This window comes from Danio aesculapii, chromosome 3, assembly GCF_903798145.1.
Source record: "Danio aesculapii chromosome 3, fDanAes4.1, whole genome shotgun sequence".
In the NCBI taxonomy this organism is placed as follows: domain Eukaryota; kingdom Metazoa; phylum Chordata; class Actinopteri; order Cypriniformes; family Danionidae; genus Danio; species Danio aesculapii.
In genome coordinates this window covers 35,771,318-35,794,267 of record NC_079437.1, presented here as the reverse complement: position 1 = coordinate 35,794,267, position 22,950 = coordinate 35,771,318, and the positions used below count along the sequence as shown (strand labels likewise).

Genomic DNA, 22,950 nt, shown 5'->3' with positions numbered 1-22,950 from the left:
TTGGAAAGTGACTAAAATCCAACGTCAAGCCAACATCTTAAACCAACGCCATATTGACGTCAAATACTGACATTAATTTGTCAGGTATGGCAACCAAAATCCAACATCTGATAGACATCATAGTGGTAACATCCACACAACGTCAAGCTGTAACATCATTAGACGTTGATATTTTGTTGTTTTTAGGTTGTGTTGGAAAGTGACCTAAATGTAACGTCTGTCCGACGTTGGGCATTGACGTCAGCCTGATGTTGGATTCTGACGTCAACCCAATTTTCATTTTCAAACAAAATATAACGTCCCATGACAAGGGGATACAACCCCAATCTGACATCATGTTAACGTCCTGTGCCGGCTGGGTTGTAACACAATGCTGTGTGCAAAATGGACAAAACCAACGGTTGAGTTAAAATAGCCATTTTAAATTTAATTGAAAAAATTAACCCAACATCGAGTTCATCCATATTTTACCAAACAGTGAATTACGATAAGATTTTGTTGTGCCACAGTGATGCAACTGGCATTTATCTACTGTTATCTAGCCTTTGTTGTAATTTGGCCTTTGTACGACTTATTTTCCAGCAAATTCAGCAGTCTTAAAGGAAGTTCCCATCCATCATAGAAACCAATACCAATGCAGTGGATGCTGAGTGACATTGGACAGACCTTTCGCGCAAACTTGTCTGAGCAAAGACTGGCATAATTACTAGAGATGTGAAGAGGACACAGAGGGTTCAACGGCAAGATTTACAAGGTTCAAGATGGCAGCCGTGCACATACTTCAGAAGCGAGCATGTCTACCTGTCTCTGAATAATAATAAAATATCTGGACCCAAAATATAAAATCTTCAAAACTTCATAGCACTTCTCAGAACAGATACAAATAAGCATCATATCAAATGATGACGAGTAAGGACTGTCCCAACGTGTATTTCTAAAGTGAAATGTCATACATGTATATAACACACCTAACTCTAATAGAGAGGTCAGCTGCACGGTCGCATGTGTTTCATTACAGTTGTTCAATGAGGAAATATTCGGACAAAAAATCATTGTCGTATGGTAACCATCTGCTGTAAATGTTATGCTGACGAGACTGAAACCGCATTGGAGCATCTCAAAGAGCCGATTTCAGTCCCCTGGGTTGATTTCTGCTTTATATTATGACATTGAGTACTGCTACTTGTTATATATACACATGGACGGCTTTAAAAAATGAGTTTGAGTTGAGCTCAGGCCTCTGAAGAATGAACTGAAGGAGTGAAAGCTCACAGTCTCTTATTTTCCACAGTATGCTTTGAGTTCAGATGTTGTGGTTGATCTGGTTGATCTGGATGCTCTATTGTCCTCTTCGCTCGGCCGCTGGAGTCCCGAGGACAGGAGGCTGTGGCCATTGGAGACTGGAACAAAAAACAAAGACACCACGAATTTAGATGACACTTGTGCCTTGATCTTCAGTGTAAAAAATCTTATGAGCACTTTTTAAAATTATTTTATAAATATTATTTTCTAATATTTACATAAGAATAACCTAGCAACCGCCTAGCAGTGCCTTAGCAACCACCTAAAACAACCTAGCAACTGTCTAGCAGCGCCTTAGCAACTACCTATAATACCCTAGCAACCGCAAAGCAACCACTGAAAAACTGCCTAACAATGCCTTAGCAACCATTCTGACAGATTTAATAATACAATACAATTTATGTGATTTTAATATTACACACAGCATATAAAATGAGATGTATTATGCAAAAATCTCTTTTATAATGGGTTTAAAGACAGTTGTGCTGCAGCAGTGTGTGAGCAGTGTGTATAGCCAGCCTCTAATAGAAAATTTATTAATTCTATCTTTTTAGTAATTATACTTGATTAAAACAGTCTGCAGAAACACTCTGGTTGAAATTCTCCCTTTCTACATGTCATCAGAGGTGACATCATTGTCACCCATTAGTCACAATCTCTTCCTCATTAGCATAAACAGCCCTCAGTGAGAAGCAGCCATCCGCCATTAGAGGTTTAGCTCTATACCTGCTGAAGTATGGAAGTATGTCAGCGACTAAAGGCTGATTTATTCTTTCGCCTGGCGCTGTGTTGCAGACCTTCGCTGACTGCGTGCGCACCTCACGAAACAGATGAGGTTTTTATACTTGATGCATTTTTGTAGTGATATTCTTTAAAACAACAGGGGACGGTCAAAAGAAATTCACCGTAAAGTCAGACAGATAAACAGAGAATTCTGTTTTCTGATTCTAAAGCTCTTTCTGATTCAGAGAACTAAGAGGTTTCCGGAACTACTTCATATCGTTAATATCACTCTAGATTTTTAAACTAATCATTTTAAATATTTATTTGAATGGTTATAAACATTTTCATAACCATTCAAGATTTTTAAAATCAAACTTTGATGCATCACTTGTTTTTGTTCATATCTCGGACACTTCCACCTATTAAAGTTAAATATTAATGATAACAGAACATGGGTTGCTCTACGTTTTTTATTTATTTATTTTTTGTTATGGAAAGAATAAAAGCTAAAAAAACATACACTTACTAAAAAATACTGACGTTTATTTATTAAACTCCACAATGTCTAGTTTTTGCCTTCTACTTATGTTAAAAAGGCAATAATGGTCCAACATTCCTGACCATTATCACCAATAAAGCCAAAAAAAAAACAGAATTAATTTGTCAAAGAATGAATTTGTTCCTTATAGTTTGGTAACTATTAGGTTGTTTGAAATTCAAAAGCAATGTTGAAAAAGCATATTTCTGTAATTTTTGTCATGCCCATTCATTTGACCTGTCTCTTGTTAATTACCGTGGTTATTGTCTCCACCCCTTTATCATATTGTTTAACCTAATTGTTTGGAATATATATATATATATATATTAAAACTATTATGTTCAGAAATGTGTTGAAAAAATCTGCTCTCCATTAAACAGAAATTGGGGAAAAAAATAAACAGGGTGGCAAATAATTCAGGGGGTAATAATTCTGACTTCAACTGTATATATTGCTTTTGTTAAGCCAGTTGTTGTCAGTCGTTTACGTTACTTCCAGGATGTCTGAGTGTTCTCCCTGTCTGTGTTTTGTTTATGTCTTATTTTGAGCTCAATAAACCTGTAAGACAGCATTTGGTTTCTTACATTTGATTCACTCCTTGCACTACACGTCAGACATGACACTATCTGTGAAATTTCAATTCTTTTTCAAATATTTCCCCAGTGCTGTTTAATGCGATACTGGTATTCAGCTTTTTGCAATTTGCAAGTGCAATTTAACTGCTTAACTATGTTAATTAGTTTAACTAGGCAAGTTTGGTGAATTACTATAGAAATGTGGAGCATCACATAAACAGGAGTAGAAACTAGTTAACCTGACAGAGACACAAGGAAAGAAAAAGATATAAATCCAAGGAATAATCAGGTAAATGAAGAGGTGAAAAGGTTAATCAAATCACTTAATTAACATGGCACAGAGAAAACGTAAGAACAAACCAAAGTTTATATTCTCGTGCTTGTATTAAGTGGGCTAACATTGTTGTTAACATAAAAAGAATTTTAAATGCAAGTGAAGTGTCTTCTTTAATAATTCAAAGGACTTTGTGAAGATGAAATGGCTACAGATTAAACTGTTCCATCATCATTCAATGTATATATTCATGTACAAATAAAATATGTTATAGAAAGACTGATCTTACTAAATTTGATTATATTTTTAAACTTCCTGCTGACAGATGGATAATATAGCAAGTAGTATTATAGTTAGTATTATCAGATGGATAATTTAGTTAGCTGAGTATTTATATTATGAATATTAAAATATAAATATTAAACCTTTTAAATATTTTATTTGAGCAAATACTTAGATATATAAAGATAAAACAGAATCCAGTTATAATTTATAATATAATATAATATAATATAATATAATATAATATAATATAATATAATATAATATAATATAATATAATATAATATAATATAATATAATATAATATAATATATAGAAAAGATGACAATTAATGAGTGTCATAAACCTTTAGAGGAGAACAATAGCTTCATTAGCAGAATCAGTGTGTTTTTACATGAACAGAGACCTGAAAGAAAACCTCAGATGCAGTGCAAACATTCTAGGAAGCGATGTGGTCTTTGGTTCCAATTCAAAGGACTATTTTCCATGTCTGCAATAATTATTCTACTCTCAGTGATGGACGATTAATGCCATTTAAAACACTAAAGTCTAAAAAAATGATCCATGTGACGCCTGCTTTGGTGTCCTTGTCAGACTGGATAAGTGAGAGCCTCTGCAAGGCCAGCAGTTCTGGTGAAGGGTTTTATGACAGAGAAATGAACATTTGGCCTGAGCTAAACTCAGCTGACAGCAGCAGTGCAAGGGGAAAATGCTGATAGCTTCATAACACAACAACAAAAAAGCCACTCACTCTGAATCACAGTCCTCTTCGGCCTTCATAACAGATCCCTCTACGTACTGCGGTAATGCTGTAAAACAACCAACCATGAATTCATTAAAACAAGAAGTCTACAAAATGTCCCAAATGATATAATTCACAATCCAAACAGAGATAGCCTCAAACATTTTCGTTTTCAAATGCAGATTTTAGTTTAGACACCATTTTAGTTAAAAAAAACAAAACAAAACTATGTATTCCAAACAGCAAATATCAGTGTCTCTCAACCATGTTCCTGGAGGACCACCAGCTCTGCACATTTTCAATGTCTCCTTAACCAAACACACCTGATTAAGATCATCAGCTCATTAGAAGAGACTGAAAGACCTGTAATAGGTGTGACAGACAAAGACATCAAAAACATGCAGTGCTGGTGGTCCTGCAGGAACGTGGTTGAGAAACACTGGCATTTATCACCCTTCAAAGAGCACTTTGAAGTAAAAACAATCATGGCTGTCATATTCAAGTGTCATTTCAGACTGAAGTGCTTAAAACTGGCCACCTTAATGGGCCTTTCAGAATGAAGCTTTTTGAAAGGTACAACTGATGGAAACTTCGGACCCTCATGATCCTTTGCATGTGAAAGTTGTTTGATGTCGAACACCATGTTACATTAGGAATGGCTCATCCCTTTGCCCTAAAGCTGTCAATCCGGAGGGTGAACCCTTAGAAGGGATTAGGGCACGAGGATGAGCCCTTAGAAATTAAATGCACAACTTTTCTAAAAAAGACTTGCTGACCACATTGGCTCCCAGAAAAGTTCTTATGGATCATTCCATTTCCTTCTCTGATTCATCGAGCTCTAATCATCTGGACATAATGATTATTTTCATTTCATGTTTGTGACTTGACTCAAAATTTTAAGAAACCGCTTTAACAGAAAGTGCATCCTAAAAGTTTTCTTGACTTTAAAATGCCAAAATGAGAATATACAATATATGACAGCATTGCTAACTTGACATTGCAACCTGTAGTCAAACAAACATATACACCAGGGGTCACCAAACTTGTTCCTGAAGGGCCGGTGTCCTGCAGATTTTAGCTCCAACCCTAATCAAACACACCTGAACAAGCTAATCAAGGTCTTACTAGGTATACTTGAAACACCCAGGCAGGTGTGTTGAGGCAAGTTGAAGCTAAACCCTGCAGGGACACCGGCCCTCCAGGACTGAGATTGGTGACCCCTGATATACACTGTAAAAAATATCCAAAAATTGGCAGTTTTTCCTTATTTTGTGATTCATGTTTTTATTATTTTTTTATTTTTCCCCCATTTATTTTTGCTTTTGCATTATGGAAGCTTGATCTTAATGCCAACAACTTTTAGCCTTTTAACCAACTTTTAAGTCACTTTTATTAGCATTTTTAATAGTTTAAAGTGATATATTTTCTGGGTTGGTGTTGAATATTATGGTACGAAAAACCTTGTAATAAACTACCAGTACATTTTCTGTTATTTTACATCGTTATATTATTTCTTATACATTATATTATTTCAAACTACTAAAATGTCAATAAAAAATCACTTTATTAAACTGTAGAGTTGTATTTTTAGCATCAAAAGTCGATCAGAGCAGAGATCAACATCCCATAATGCTGTAAATAAATGGAAAAAGACTTGTGAATCACAAAATACGGACCCTGTTAATAACAGATTTTTTTTACAGTGTGCATAGAATAAGTTGCATTGTTCAGTTTAAATGGTCAGTTGATCTGCTGCACATTTCTGACTTACTGTGATCCTCAGTGCAAAGCGAGCAGACTCCATCCACGAGCTCTTTGGCCTCTGCTGCGAGCTGGCAGGCCGAGTCTGGGATCGGGGACGGTGTGTCGGGGCTGTCGGCTGCTGGAGATGCTTGTGCACTCCTGTGGAATGAACAGATGTAAGAATCAAGGACGGAGGGACAATGACACTTTCAGCAAGTTTGGCTTGAACAACTTACCCATTTTCAATCCCGAATAAGTAACTGTTGGTGAGTACTTTGTGGACGTTCTGTAAAAATGTAAAGAATGTCAAGTGTTAATTGAGTGTCAAGTTTTTGTTTTTGAAGGACTTCTGATGTCTACATATACTACCTGACAAAACTCTTGTCGTTAATCCCAAGTGTAGGAGCAACAAATAATAACTTGACTTCTAGTTAATCATTTGGAAAAGTGGCAGAAGGCAGATTTTTCCAATGAAACACCTGTTGAACTGCATCCTAATCATCACAAATACTGCGGAAGACCTATTGGAAACCACTTGGACCCAAGATTCTCACAGAAATCAGTCAAGATTGGTAAAGGAAAAATCCTGGTTTGGGGTTACATTCAGTATGGAGGCGTGAAAGAGATCAGCAGAGTGGATGGAAACATCAACAGTCTGAGGTATCAAGACATTTGTGCTGCCTATTACATTACAAACCACAGGAGAAGGCAGATTCTTCAGCAGGATAGCACTCCTCATACTTCAGCCTCCACATCAAAGTTCCTGAAAGCAAAGAAGGTCTAGATGCTCCAGGATTGACCAGCCCAGTCACCAAATATCAACATTATTGAGCATGTCTGTGGTAAGATGAAGAAGGAGGCATTGATAATGAATCCAAAAAATCTCGATGAACTCTGGGAGTCCTGCAAGAACGCTTTCTTTGCCATCCCAGATGACTTTATTAATAAGTTATTTGAGTCATTGCAGAGATGTATAGATGCAGTCCTCCAAGCTCATGGGACTCAAACACAATATTAATTCTTTTTCCACTGCACCATGACTTTATATTCTATACTGCACATTATTTGTTTAGTCACAAGACTTTTGTCTAAGCAAAGTCAGACCTTACTGTCCTAATTAAATAATTAAAAATCAAGGCATGTTCATATTTTATTTGGATAAAATAAGCGTAATCTAGTGGCCTTTGCCTTTCACATAAGCTACTTCTGATACCAAATGATCAACTAGAAGTCAAGTTATTATTTATTTCCTAAAACTTGGATAGGCAACAAGACTTTTGTCAGGTAGTGTACAGCTGATAGTTTGTTTAAGTTTAGAAATGTGCTTTGTGTTTACCTGGGCAAAGCCAAGGAGCTTCTTGTTGGATATTTCCAAGTGTTTTCGAGTGAGTTCAGACTTTCTGAACTGGCTGTCAATGGCTGTCAGCCTTCTGTTCAAATCCATCACATCCTCCTAAAAAGAAATAGGCTATTAGAATAACTTGAACTAAAACTATTAAAATTATTTTGGTTAACTCAAGTTTAAAAAACAAGCCTCAAAATCACCTGACAACATGTTACAGTCCATTAACTTTTAGTAAATTTTGTTTTCTTTTTTTGGATTTTTTATTTATTTTACATTTTGGACTTTCATTTGACTATAATTCGCTGTTTAAATCGTGACATGGAAATCAAGTTCAAGCCTCTGCTCATTTGAATTGAGAAAGTAGTTATGTCCACCTTTAAATCATGTCACACTATACAGTCTTATAACGATTATAATATAAATATCTGTAAATTAGCAGCTTTCCATATTTTGTAATTCATGTTTTTATTATTATTATCCCCCCCTCATTTATTTATGCTTTTGTATTGCATTATGGAAGCTTGATCTTTCTTTCAACAACTTTTAACCAATTTTTAAGTGACTTATACAAACATTTTTAATAGTTTAAAGTGATATATTGTCTGGGTTGGTGTTGAATATTACAGTATAAAACCCTTGCAATAAACTGCCAGTACATTCTCTGCTATTTTACAGACTTATTTCTCTCTATACTATTTCTTACACATTATATTATTTCAAACTACTAACTTAACTTATAAAAATGTATTACTTTTTGGCCATCTATTATTAGGCACTGAAATAAACATTACGATTAGGATTTTCAATAGTTTTACAGAGCATTGTAGGCGTTCATTAATATCATTTATTGAGCCTCCCCCATATAGTCAGATAGAGCGCTTGGACCCAGAAACTATGACACGTGACATAAGACTATACAAGCAGATAATGAAAGGAAGCGTATCGGAAGACAAGGGTTAACAGGATCAGGAAAGCTCCCAAACAGGCACATGAATTTGGTTCACCTGAAGCACAACATTTTGAAGCACGGCCCAGGAGGCTACAGTCTCCAACATCTTAATAAATCTCTTAAAAATATATATGAATAGTCAAGAGAGATGATATAGAGCTAAAAAATCAAAATCTCTAAAAATCAGCATACAGTGATCAGATTTGTAACACTTTTATCACGTAGACGAATTTTTATGTAACATTTATTAAATACTTTAACAAGAAAGCAGCAATTGAAGCAAGAACATCTAACAATATTCATTTATTTTTCATTTTCCCTCAGAATTTCTTTTTCTTTTCTCTTTCCTTAACCTCTTTTGCAGTATATGATGTTAAAAACTGTTGTAAAAAATAATGTATACACATGTAAAAGTTTGTATAAGAATTTTTGTGTCATTGTAAAACATAATAATGTACAAAAAATAATATGAATAATAATAATGTGAATATTTTTCAGCAAACAGAGGAATGTGCTGAAATGTACCTTAGTGGCCTCTAGGCCTCTCTTTTTCTTGCCGGCAAGCTGGTTCTTCAGATCTTTGATTTCGGCCTCCAGGAGCTGAATGACCTCCTCATAGTCCTGTTCTGCACTGTTGGTCTGTCTCTGCACAGCTTCTGCCACCTGCAGTTTACTCTTCAGACACTTATTCTCCTCCAGCGTGGCTGTGGCCTTCTGTTTCACACACACAAAAGCAAACAAGGCAACCAAACATCTTAAATGTCACATATATTCAAACGCTGAGATAACATATATTTGGCATACTCAAATATAATAAGGCAAAAGGGGGAATCCATGACTTAAATCGCATTGTATGCCTCTTACTATTTGAACTGCATATTTTGAAAGTATTGAGATTAGTCATGTTGTTTTTTTGAGGCTTTACCTCAGCTGTTTTCTGCAGTTCATCCTCCAGAGTCTTCTTACTGTCCTCTGTGTCTTTCAGCATCCCCTGAGAAAATTGCAATAAATCTTCATGTGACAAAAGTTTTGTTAACAGATATTTAGCTATGTTTTGCCAAAATGTATAAAGAATCAAATAACAGATCTATTTAAGTGTCTAAACTTACAGCTGGGATATATGGAATATAAAATATGTACACACATTTAAATATAAACACATACAGTGTTCATCAGGTTCACTTGTTTACATTGTAATGAAAAATCATCTGAATTGCCTAATATATACTAATAATATTCACATCAAAAACATCATCTAGATCAGGGGTTCTCAACCTTTTTACTTTGGGGCCCACTTCTTGAAGGCCCACCTGTCTAACTTTTATAAAAATATATAATTTTATTTAAATGTAATTATATATATATATATAAACAAAAACTATATATATATATATATATATATATATATATATATATATATTTTTTTTTTTTTTTTTTTTAAACACACAGATTCAAAGTCATCAGGGAGATTGCAAGAGACCAATATATAGACAAAAAAATATATAGACAAATTTAAAATACAGTAAATCACCCTAAATCTGTTGAAATGCGTTGATCTGATGGCAGTTGAGTTTGCCGCTGGATATTATTGGGAGATCGCTGACAGAAACAGTGAACAGCTCTGCCAGAGCACGTCTGAAGCTCATACGCAAGTTTATTTTACACTCTATGGTAAAAAACACCATTGAACCTCGCTAGATCCTCCTTTATGGGTGCACGTCCATTATAAAACACTTACAGGACATTAATTTGGACAACTATATGGATATATTAAATAGTTCACACAAAAAATACACAAAGAGAGACTTTCACTTTTACAGTTTGTGAATGAATATTGCATGTAGTTGCAGACGCGATTTGCAGTCAGCTATTCTAGCCTTATACTTATGTAGCTATTGAAGGAACAGTTTCAGTCCAGCTACATCTGTTTGTCTGAGCTCTCACCTTGAGTTGTTTCATCTGCACCTGGAGATGTTTGACTTCATTTTGAAACTCCTCCAGCTCTTCACTGCTGTAGCTGCACTCTGATTCATATGTCTGGAAAAGAAAAGAGAAGCAATACTGTTAAAATACTCCCCTATAAGCATAAACGTCTGAAAAAAAAAGATTTAAAAGTGCCTCATTATAATAATTAAATGTTCCTTATTTTGTTTTTAAAAAATCAGCTTCTAAGCCCCTCCTTTCCAAGAGTCTGCTATGCTCTGATTAGTCACATCATGGCTCAGTTTGTCATGGTTGGTCTACTGCTAAATTGTCATTGACATGTCTGAGATGACACATCCTACTTTCAGCAATGCTAAAAACTGTGTTGATTTTACTAAATCAAAATTTTAATGATAAGTTATGATAAAGTTTAATGATAAAAGTTTAATGACAAAATACTGGACAAAATCAGCTCCAACCTGGAGGACAAATCTGCTCGTAAGTTTGCAGTTTATTATAAGATCTCATGACTGTAAAATAGCCATTTATATGCACCAGCATTTCACAAGCCCTTTTTCATTAGCCGCTTTCACATATTCAGACTTTTCCAGATTATTACCGGTATTTTGCTGTAAAGAGATCTTGTGTGAACAGGCCCTTAAAAATACTGAAAACTTGTAACATTACCAGTTAATTCACACAATTCTGCTGTCTGTAAACGCAGAAGGAAAATGTAATCATTTAATTAAGTTTAAAATGATGTCAGAATTTACTTGTTTTTTAAATGGATGTGTTAAAATGAGATTAGATTAGATTAAACTTTTTTGTCATTACACATGTACAAGTACAAGGCAACGAAATGCTGTTTAGGTCTAACCAGGAGTGCAATAGCAGCAAGTGCAGGATATGGGTATAAGTATAAAGTGCAATTATAGAAAAACTATGGGTATTATTTACAGATGGATGTACTATGAACATTACATACAGAGATTTACAATAGATAAATATATGTACAGGTTAATATTAATAATCAGAATTATGCATATATATATGAACATAATTACAAATGTATATATGCAGTGGATATGTACAATTCAACATGAATTAGTGCAACAAAGTGCAATAAATATGTACAATTTTAAATGTGCAAATATTAAATAGTGCAGTGATTTTTGGAGAGTATAATGCCGAGTTCAGACTGCATGATTTTCAAAGTAGTCGTGTCACAGATGTTTGCACACTGCATGACTACCGTTTTGTCGCTGCTTTGTTTACATTGCAAGATGGATCGGCGACAGGGGGTTTTACACTGCATGACTTTACGATAGGAAGAATCGCAGACAACTTTGCTCAAACTACATCTCACAACCAAAAACACGTGGTATATCCTTTGTTATTAACTACATATTGAGAAAGAAGCCTTTAATGGGGTAGAAAATGCACATATTTTATACGTAATTTATATTACCTGGGTTTAAAGGGAATTAGCAATTTCTTCTCAACTTTTTTCTTTTTTGACCTAGTTGTGATATTGCTCAGATAACATGTCAAACAGACACGGGTGCTCCTGCCAAATTTACACTAGTTTTTACTCCATTTCTTGGGTCCAAATAAACTGAAAATGAGCGTTTTTAACTTCTCCCCAACTACCCGCTGGCCTGCAGGTAACCACACAAGTGAATGCTGCTCTCTTATTGGCTAGTGTTGATCACTGATGTTATTTTCAGTCGAAATTTATTTCACACAGTAGGATTTGAATCGCAGACAGTTCCAGATATTTAGCATGGCAAATATCTCACGTGCATCTGCGACTCATCAGCGATTTTCTCAGATTGCGTCTTTGATAGTTCACACTGTGTGATTTCAGGCATTTGTCGGTGATTTCTCAAAACCAGTCGGCGAGTCAAAATCGGGGCTAAAATCATGCAGTTTGACCTCGGCATAAGTTATGAGAAGAGTGTGGGGGTGTATGAGAGGGTGGGGGAGTCAGTATAATAAAATAGATTATAATGAAATTATTAAATAAATTATAATAAAAAGTATAATAAAAAAGGGAGACAGTAATACTGTCTATTACTGTGTGAAAGCAGCTATAGATGTAAGCAAAGAGTTTGTATGCATGCGCAATCCTTGCATAGATTTTTATGCACAAGTAACAGATGTATCAGTCTGCATTTATGTAAGCTTTTATTCATTAATATAAACAGCAGAATCAATTTCGTTTTTTAAAAGACAATAACTTCGAGCGACGCCGTGGCGCAGTAGGTAGTGCTGTCACCTCACAGCAAGAAGGTCGCTGGTTCGAGCCTCGGCTGGGTCAGTTGGCGTTTCTGTGTGGAGTTTGCATGTTCTCCCTGCGTTCGGGTGGGTTTCCTTCGGGTGCTCCTGTTTCCCCCACAGTCCAAAGACATGCGGTACAGGTGAATTGGGAAGGCTAAATTGTCTGTAGTGTATGTGTGCGAGTGAGTGTGTATGGATGTTTCCCAGAGATGGGTTGCAGCTGGAGGGGCATCCGCTGTGTAAAATATGTGTTGGATAAGTTGGCGGTTCATTCCGCTGTGGCGACCCCAGATTAATAAAGGGGTTAATTAAGTATGTTTTATAATCTTTAACACTTTGCAGATCTTTTACATTCACAAACAACTTCATTACACACTGATTGGAAGGTAATGTTCGTAGAAAAATCACATTATGGGGCACTTTAAGACCAGAAGCAGTTGAGTGGTTACATATTAGTATGAGACAAATCCAAACTCTGACAATTGAAGCGTTTAAGAGCTTAAACGACAGCTTTGATAACTTTCCTGAGCAGCAGAAAAGCTCCTTTAAGAACGCTGGGTAAATCTCCCGACACGCTCAACTTTAGGAGAAAGTGAAGTCTCAATAATGTGAGGAGGTGCTGTGAGGATAGTTTTAGTCTGTATTACAGTCAAGCACAGCAATGCGAAACTGTACAGTTCTACTTACTGGGGAATGAAAGGCAGAGGTGTCCATCAAACTAGCTGCTTCCTGGTAGGAGAACATAAATGGTCCCTGTCCCAGGCCCACCTCCTCCAGCTTCTCCTGATAGACACTGCGTGTGGCCTCCACAAAGTCTTAACACAGAAACAGAGACACAGTTAGACATAGTAAAGAATAGTATTAGAACTAAATGCATAGATGAAAACATCAATATCCTCACATTATCAGTCAAAAATGTGGAATTTGGATTATTTGGAAATACTTAAAAATGTTTTAATAGACACAATAAGGCTTAAAAATACAGTAAAACATTAAAATGGTTACAATTTAATTTACTTAATTATAATAATGGACTAGTCTATGTAATGGACTAAGTAATGAAGTTTGCACTGCGTGCTCGTGGTTTTTAAACTTTTTTTGGTGCGTTAATCTTGTCAATATTATTCAGAAGGTCATGATTCACACTCATTAAATAATTATTTTGTTTAGTTTTCATTTTACATTCTTCAGTGATACAAAACACAGACGCTTCGGCACAATGCCTTCCTCGGTTTGTGAGGAAGGCATCACACTGAGGAAGGCAATGTGCCGAAACATCTGTGTTTTGTATCACTGAAAAATGTAAAATAAGAGCTAAACAAAATAATTATTTAATGAGTGATTGACCTTCTGCATTATAATCTAGACTAAAATGTTTTAAGCTGATTTTTTTGTCATTTCTTTAGTCTCCAGTGTCTCCAGAAATCATATTGACATGATAATTTGGTGCTTAAGAAACATATACATTTGAAGTCACAATTATTACCCCCCTCTGAATTATTAGCCCCCCTGTTTATTTTTTTTCCCAATTTCTGTTTAGCAGAGAGAAGATTTTTTCAACACATTTCTAAACATAATAGTTTCATAACACATTTCTAATAACTGATTTATTTTATCTTTGCCATGATGACAGTAAAAAAGACACTTCTATACAGCTTAAAGTGACATTTAAAGGCTTAACTAGGTTAATTAGTTTAACTAGGCAGGTTAGGGTGATTAGGCAAGTTATTGTATAACGATGGTTTGTTCTGTAGATTATTGAAAAAAATATAGCTTAAAGGGGCTAATAATTCTGACCTTAAAATGTTTTTTAAAAGATAAAAACGTTTTTTATTCTAGCCGAAATAAAACAATAAGACTTTCTCTAGAATAAAAAAATGTTATCAGACATACTGTGAAGATTTCCTTGCTCTGTTAAACATCATTTAAATATTAAAAAAAGAAAAAAATAATTAAAGGGGGGCTCAACTGTATATCTTATAATACATTTTTAAAACAGTAATATTATATAACAGTTAATATTTTGTAGAAACAGTGATGAACTATTAAAACATTGGTGGTAAGAAAGACAGAAAAAAAGATGGAAAGAATGAAAGAAAGAAAAAAGAAAGAAAGAAAGAAAGCACTTGTGTACACTATTTGTTTGCTAGACTACAAAATTCTGAAGTCTTATTTGATTTAAATGCCCATCTATCACACTAATTTGAGCAGCAGATGAGTGATATTAAGGGATTGGAAGGGATTTGATTTTCTCACACTTTTTAAAACATGACATTGATGTCGGTGATGCCGTCCCGATTAAACAACACAAGAGACATATTAAAGAATGAAGTCAAGTACTTGTTGGAGAATGAGCTTGCTAAGTCTTGTTAGTCCCTGCAGCAGTATATAAGACTTAAAGAATTAACAGTTAAGATTGTCTCTCCTTGATTATTTCCATCCATTTTCTTCAGTTATAATATAATTTTCTAAATGTTACAATTTCTTTCCCTAGACACCTTATTAAAACACATGAAATTGATCAAAAGTCTCATTTAACATTTATAATGTTATAATTTTTTACAGAGTGTTATGTATAATTATACATATAAAAAATTTTATTATAAAAAAGTTATAATACAATATAAAAAATATAATTGTTACACATTTTAACAAATGCTGTTTACTGAACTTTAGATTAATCAAACATTCTTATAAAAAATATACTTTTTCTCAAAAATATTATGCAAAATAAACTGCTTTTAACAATAATAATTATAAACAAACATATTTCACAAACATAAAAAAATTATAACTATTATAAACATAAACTGTAGGGTAGATTTTTAAAAAAGTGTGATTTCAGGTTACCTTTTGCTTGCTAAACAAAAAAAAAGTTAAATATATTCTCTTCTCCTGTCACTCAGCTAAATCCATCCAGCATATTCCTGATAACAGGAGAAAAACTGTCTAGAGGGAATATTTATGTTCAGGTGTTCTTGCTCTAAGTGTTTGCACAGCTGAAGTACAAGGAAACCAGCGGAGCTCTTGCTTTAGCACAAGCACTTTGATCAGGGTTTGCGGGCGACGGCATCTTCCTGCGGTGAAGCATAAACTCCCTGTCGTGAGCAGCCTGGAAATATACTTAGCTGTCTAAGTTTGTACTGAACCCAAATATTATTTCCCTTCCCTCGCAATTTGTCTCCGAAACTCATTCTAAGTGTTTTAAAATATAAACTCCAGAATTTTGATTCTCTCTTCAGAAGAGGCATTTCCGCTCATGTCAAAATATGATTATTTCCTGTGGTTATTTCAGAGGTTGGAAACCTTAGGCATGCATGCTGGACCGGTAATCACTGAGTGCGAGAGAGATTTTGGTTATTTCCGTAATGTTGAATTTGCGTGCTACACTACCTATTTTTTTAATGTTTTTGCTTAACTGCAGTAATCCTTTTTCCGTCATGCAACCTGTTTTATTAAGCTGTATGGAAACCTAACGCTCCAACTGAACTGAATCTGTTGAGTGTGTTTGACGCTGGTGATTGCAAAAAAGGAACTGATACTGTATATAAATATTATAAATCTCAAAATATTTTGAACCTATTTCATAATCACATCTAATATTGAGTTCTATATGACACATCTATATGTGAGTTCCTGATTTAAGTCCATTTAAGTCCACATCAAAATAATTGCAAAATTGTGTCTTTTTTTCCAGGATAATGTATTGCAGTTGTGGGATAAGAGTGTTATGGATGTGTCTGTACCTCCATATGAGACTGTTCCCTGAGGGTCTGTGGTGAGACTCTCTCTGAGCTGCCGTCTCTTCTCATCTGTCACATCCAGACCCAGGTACGACAAAGCCTGTAAAAAGACCAAACCATCAATATTATAATACCTATTCAACCAAATTTACATTCATAACCCTGAATTATAGATTTTTGTTTTACTCCAAAATCATAAAGATTAGGTTCCATGAAGATATTCAAAGATATAAAATTTTAATTAGTAACATGCATTGCTATAAAATTCATTTGGACAGCTTCTTGATGTCATTTTTTAACGTCAGATTTTCAAATAATTGTATTTCAGCCAAATATTGCCCTGACATTCATTCATTCATTTTCCTTCGACTTAGTTCCTTATTTATCAGGGGTTGCCACAGTGGAATGAACGGCCAACTATTCCAGCATATATTTTACACAGTGGATGCCCTTCCATCCGCAACCCAGTATGGCAAACAGCCATACACACTCATTCACACACACACACTCATACACTACGGCCAATTTAGTTTATCCAATTCACCTATAGCGCACGTCTTAAGATAAGGGATAAACTAGAGCACCAGGAGGAAACCCACACCAACTCCACACAGAAATTACAACCTGGATAACATACGAATGTGGGCCACTTTAGGCAGTTGTGCGGTACTGGTGGTATTCCTTCGGCCCAGACAAAATGATGTGAGCCAGAAGTGGCAAACCTGTGCAATGACAAAAGGTGGGCCAAAGATTCAAATCCATATATGGGCCGTTTAAGGCAAAGATTAGGCACTTATGGCAAAATGTAATCTGAACGTGACCCTAATGTGGCCCATGTGGAAAATGATAAATTTAGCCCAAATGATGGAGGACAAATGTGGGCCACAGTTGGTAAAAATGTGGCATAGTCATTTAAGGGTAATCTGGGTCTAAACCTAAAGTGGCTCACACGTGTAAGTGCAAATGTGGCCCAGTTATCTTAAGACATATGTGGGCCACTTTTGGCAAATATCTGGCGCAGTAAGCTCTGGCTAATGCAGCCATTAGCCTATAGTGGCCCAGAGAAGATATGGCAAATGTGGCCCAGTTATCCTTAAAGAAATGTGGGCCACTTTTGGCAAATATTTGGCACAGTTAGCCCTGGCTAATGTGGCTGTGAACCTAAAGCAGCTCAGAGAAGATATGGCAAATGTGGCCCGGTTATGCTAAAACATATGTGGACCACATAGACTAAAGTCACCATCATGGAGAAAAGTGTTTGCTTTAGTTGGGCTCATAGCCCTGAACCTCTTAATATAAATTTTCTTTTGGGCTGCTGTAACTTTTAAGAACTTTACTTGAAAAGTTTATTCATTACAGCAAACAAGCCAAGTAAAAAAAAATAAAAATAAAATGAAGTGAGGCACAACCTGTGAAGAAATAATAGAATTCACAGATGTTAACCAATGTTTAATCCATTATTAGAAGTAACGTAATACCATTCTTGCACATGCCACAGAATTATAAAGGTTAATAAGCTAAAAAAATTCTATGGTTCAACTTCTGCTCACAGAGACATCAATAATCAGCGTATGAACCTCAACATCGGAGACAATTAACAAAATGAACAAAACTCACAAACATCACAAAAAAGAGACTAAAAGTGACAAAATCAACGTCAACATAAACAGCAGAATCAACAGCAAATAATGAAAACTGTAGCATCAGTAATCTATAGAATGTATTCATACTGCAATGCATGCTGCGATTTTTGTACTTTGCCACACCAAGAAAGTGTAAGGTGTAGGCCAGATCAGGGCCAGAATAAAAGCAAGCTGTGGCCCAGAATAGGGTCAGTTCTGGTTCATTTGGTTGAATTCTAGCTAATATATGGTATTGATTTGACTTATTTGTGGCCCAGATCTGACAAACAGGAGCGGACCGCCCTAGAGCCATCAGTCCATTCAGTATGTGGTCCAGATGTAAGTGTCTGGTGTGGGCCGGATCTGGGCCAGAATAAAAGCAAGCTGTGTGTGGCCCAAAATAGAGTCAGTTCTGGTTCATTTGGTTGAGTTCTGGCTGATATGTGCTATTGCTATGGCTTAATTGTGGCCCAGATCTGGCAAACAGGAGCGGACCGCCCAAGTGCCATCATTTCATGTGGTATGTGGGCCGGATGTAAGTGTCTGGTGTGGGCTGGATTTGAGTCACATGAATTTTGCTAGCTGGGAACTGACCCAGCCGGCACTCAAACCAGCGACCTTCTTGCTGTGAGGTGGCAGCATTAACCACTGAGCCACTGTTCCACTGTTTAAAAGTGTAAAAATGTCTGAAAGGTTTTGAGCTTGCCAGTATGACCATTTCCAGAGCTAGTCAACATTCAATTGACTGAACTGCATTCATAGTCTAAACAGTCATATGCTCAGATGCATTCAAACAACCACAAAAGACCCATCCACTTTCTGTGTTTTATTTAAAGATTTAAAAAAGAAAGCACAATGTTCTCAAACTACTAGCAAATAATTTGTGTGAGCTTATTTAACAACATTAGATCAAAAGATGAGCGGATGAGATACACTTAAAGAAATCAGAAAAATGGCAGAAACATCAAAACTTTACTTTTGATTCCAGTGATATCTGTGAGTGAATTTTGCACCGGTGTGATTGAGTTTTCTATCTGCTTGCATTTCTTATATATTATAAAATCTATTTCAAATTTTTTGAGAAAAATACTACTCATAACAGGAGATATTTCAGTATCTATTTTCTCTAAACGCTGGTACTTAAACATTTGGTTAACAAAGTAAGAGAATATATTGGTTACACTTTATATTAAGGTATCATTGTCACGATGTAGCTATTCATTTAACTACTGAGCAATATATTAATTAATTACATGTACTTAATAAATGGTTAGAGTTAAAATGCAGAGTATGCTAAGTTATTGTAATTACTACAGCAAGTACATGGAAAGTGTTTAACGAACACCTTAAAATGATGCATTACCAATATATTTGTATAGTTAACTGATTATTTCTTTACATTTCTGAGCCTGAAAAGTCACATTACATCTACATACACAAGAGGGCAGTGTGGTGATAGAGGTAAATGGTGTACAATAAAGCGAGGCTTATGTTCGATAAGAGTTCAAAAGGCTGTAATATGGCTAATCAGATTAAAAGTGAACATACGATCTAATACAGGCACAGAAATAAGATACATAGCCAAATGTTCATACTCCAGTATCAAGAAAACTGTCCGTTTCTAATACAACATATCTACTAGCAGATGTATATGAACATAAGTCACAAAGCAAATTTGCACAGTGTCAAATACCTGTTCGTGCAACACTTAATGTAGTGCGCACTGTGTCTTTAGTCCACATTTAAGTGCTCTCGTCCATTGAGACCTAATCCTATTAATGGGCCGGTAGATTAGGGTCAGCCCTGGGATCAGCGGGATTAAATTAAATCTCTGCTAAACAACTGCACCATAACAAAGAGCAGGGACAAAGATCTAGGAGGAAAGTGACACTGAGATATTAAAGGTTATCTTTATAAGCATTCTCTCGGGTGCTCTGCTATTGAGATTTGGGCTCTTTTTGAAGTCAGATTCACCTGAATTGCTGGGCCTGATTTTAGCATTAACAAAAGGACAGGTACAAGGCACTGCACTCAGAAGGAATGCAAAAAGTAAACATTTAACCCTTAATTCTTTTTGTATTTAAGCAATTAAATTGTACTTTTAAATGTTAAAAAGGATAAAAAATATCAAATCCACAGGTATGTTGTTCTATTTTTTTCACACTTTCACAAATTTTTAATGTGAATTCGATTTAATTTTGTTACCAAAGTAATGTTATCTAGCTTTACGTCAATTAGGAGGCATCAACAACTGAATTAATAAACTGTGATTAACATCAACTCTGAATAACTAAACACAAAATGAAACTATATTTAACGTATTTGTTATTTTATATTATAAACTAATTATATTCAACAAAGGCGGCTACACCAAAACTCCAAAAATGCTAAATTTATTAAATTAAAAGGCTGACACAAAGCGTTACATTAGGTTAATTGCTGTTAATTAGGGCTGATAGCAACAAATTTCACACAAATTTCCATTCGCAAGTTTGCAATTTTTATTAAATTTAGATTTCAATTCAGAGTGTTTAACAAAAATGACAACAAATGCTGTAAACTAAACTAGACCTTAGTATACTACTTTAGAATAAAAGTAAGTTTAAATGAACCGATAAATGTTAAGATAGCTTTATTTCACTTGCACATAAGGAAGGTTCAATGATGACATTATAAAACATTTTTGATGATAATAATATTTCTAATAATTTTTGATGCATTCATTTAAACACATCAAATATTAAAGAGGCAAAAATGCACTGAATGTGTAATACAATGAATATTTTTAGCAAAATGTTAAAGTTTTCAAAGCCAACCATCAAGTCTGTGGACACTGAATGTCTAAAATAATTATAATGTTACTTATTGTTTCAAGCTGTTTCCTTCTGCTGTTCAAACTCTTTTGATTGAGTGATTATATTACTTAGAATGAATCTCAACCTAGGGATGCTCCATTTCTCTGTCATGCCACACGGAACGGCAAATATATTTTTTTTGCTTAAATTACATCATACTAATCATAATAAAATAGACATATTTTGAAAGCTAATGGGCCACATGATGGCTCAGTAGTTAGCATTGTCACCTCACAACAAAAAGGTTGCTGGTTCGAGTCCCGGCTGGGTCAGTTGGCATTTCTGTGTGGAGTTTGCATGTTCTCCCTGTGTTGATGTGGGTTTCCTTCGGGAGCTCCGGTTTCCCCTCAGTCCAAAGACATGCGCTAAAGGTAAATTGAATAAACTAAATTGGCCGTAGTGTATGCGTGTGTGTGTGTGTGTGAGAGAGAGAGAATGAGTGTGTCTGGGTGTTTCCCAGTACTGGGTTGCAGCTGGAAAAGCATTCGCTGTGTAAAACAAAAAGCTGGATAAGTTGGCGGTTCATTCCGCTGTGGCGACCCCTGATGAATAAAGGGACTAAGCCGAAGAAAAATGAATGAATAATGCTGATGCTTGGTTTCATTTCCAAAATATGCAAAAAGTGTGGAATTTATTGGATGGGAAGCATGTTAGAAAACACTATTCATTCATCAGACACCAAGCCACAGACTAAAAGATGGATTTTTAAGAGTTTGAAAAACAAAAATAATAATTTTTATAATTCTTAAAAGATTTTTTCAAAGTTACATAGCTAGATAATATTGTCAAAATTGTGAGAATGATTAGTGATAGTCTTAGAATATGTCAGCTCAGCAGAAAAATATAACATTTACATTATTTCCATACTATCATACATACTTCTTTTTATTGTTAAAAAATTATAAACACATTCAGTTTTTAAATAACAAAACATATTTGTGTTGTTGTTGTCATGGATCCGCTGAAATTATTACCACAGTGACTAATTCTGCAGAAAATAAAAATTATGTCCTGGACAGCAGTCCTCAGCAGTCCTCACGCACATGTGAAATGTTTGTGTACATCAGCCTTACCAGATCCAGCTTCTCTGATTTGAGCCGTATGTGGGGGTCCAGCGAGATCTTGGGTTTGGAAACAGTGGCTGGTCTCTGTGCGGTGGAGGCTGAGGGGGAAAGTGGGACAGTAAATCACCTACTTTAACAGTCATCCTCACTTTACTGCATTTAGCTGCAAGTGCTAGTTAGCTATCCTAAAAAAACATGACTTCTTTCCTATTGTCTGAAAGCTGAAATGAATGCGTATTACATTAATGCAATAAAGATTATGAACAGTGTGTGGGATTTGACTGAAGGGGCAGAGAGAGGGAGAGAGAGGTATTAACACCAGTGTTTTCGGTGGCGTGTGTATTGTTAAGCAACGCCTCCCTGCAATAAGAGCTATGAGATGATCGCCCCCCCACCCAAGGCCAAACTCCTGCGGGGATTTATTTATGTGGCTTCTGACGCTCTTGATGGACAGGCTGAGCTCAGACACGTCAGATGCACACAGGACCAACACACACAGCAGGACCAGTGGATTTAACAGGTGGCACCGATGGGACACAATTCAGGGCAACTCCAGCAATACAGATTAATGGTGCTTCAATGAATGTCCCACCGGCATGTGGAAACACAGAGAATATTCAGTAAAGTAATGGTTGAATGTTGTTCAAATGTGGACACTTTTTTCTACATGCAGAGAAAAGGGTGTTTTTTAAAAAATATCCTGAGCTTTGTTTTTGTATGGAACAGAAGCACATAATCAAGCTCCAAAATCCCATAAATGTACAATAAAAGCATGCGCATGACATACTGGTATATTCACAACTAAATTAGATCAGCAGTATGGTCAACATCAATAGCATTTTGCTGTAATTTAGTAGTCAGTATGACTTTTGTAGTTCATTTCAGAACATCATGGAAGTATTTGTGAAAAAAGTATCATTTTACACACGTAAAATTAAGTTGCCAGGAAGAACCAATTTTTTTACAGTGATGCCACTGAAGACCCTATTT

General features: G+C 35.5%; 1 protein-coding gene across 1 annotated transcript in view; it reads right to left on the bottom strand.

Annotated features, from left to right (window-relative positions):
* Window positions 1–22,950, bottom strand: part of si:dkeyp-72e1.9 (syntaxin-binding protein 4) — a 94,776-nt gene continuing 71,826 nt past the window's right edge. The window contains exons 12-22 of the mRNA XM_056453883.1: window positions 21,970–22,058; window positions 16,423–16,519; window positions 13,364–13,491; window positions 10,418–10,510; window positions 9,399–9,464; window positions 8,999–9,187; window positions 7,516–7,632; window positions 6,416–6,465; window positions 6,208–6,338; window positions 4,446–4,503; window positions 1–1,400 (exon numbers count right to left, since the gene is read on the bottom strand). Of these exons, the coding sequence (XP_056309858.1) occupies window positions 1,340–1,400; window positions 4,446–4,503; window positions 6,208–6,338; window positions 6,416–6,465; window positions 7,516–7,632; window positions 8,999–9,187; window positions 9,399–9,464; window positions 10,418–10,510; window positions 13,364–13,491; window positions 16,423–16,519; window positions 21,970–22,058 (1,079 nt within the window). The 3' untranslated portion in view covers window positions 1–1,339. The remainder of the gene's footprint in view (window positions 1,401–4,445; window positions 4,504–6,207; window positions 6,339–6,415; window positions 6,466–7,515; window positions 7,633–8,998; window positions 9,188–9,398; window positions 9,465–10,417; window positions 10,511–13,363; window positions 13,492–16,422; window positions 16,520–21,969; window positions 22,059–22,950) is intronic.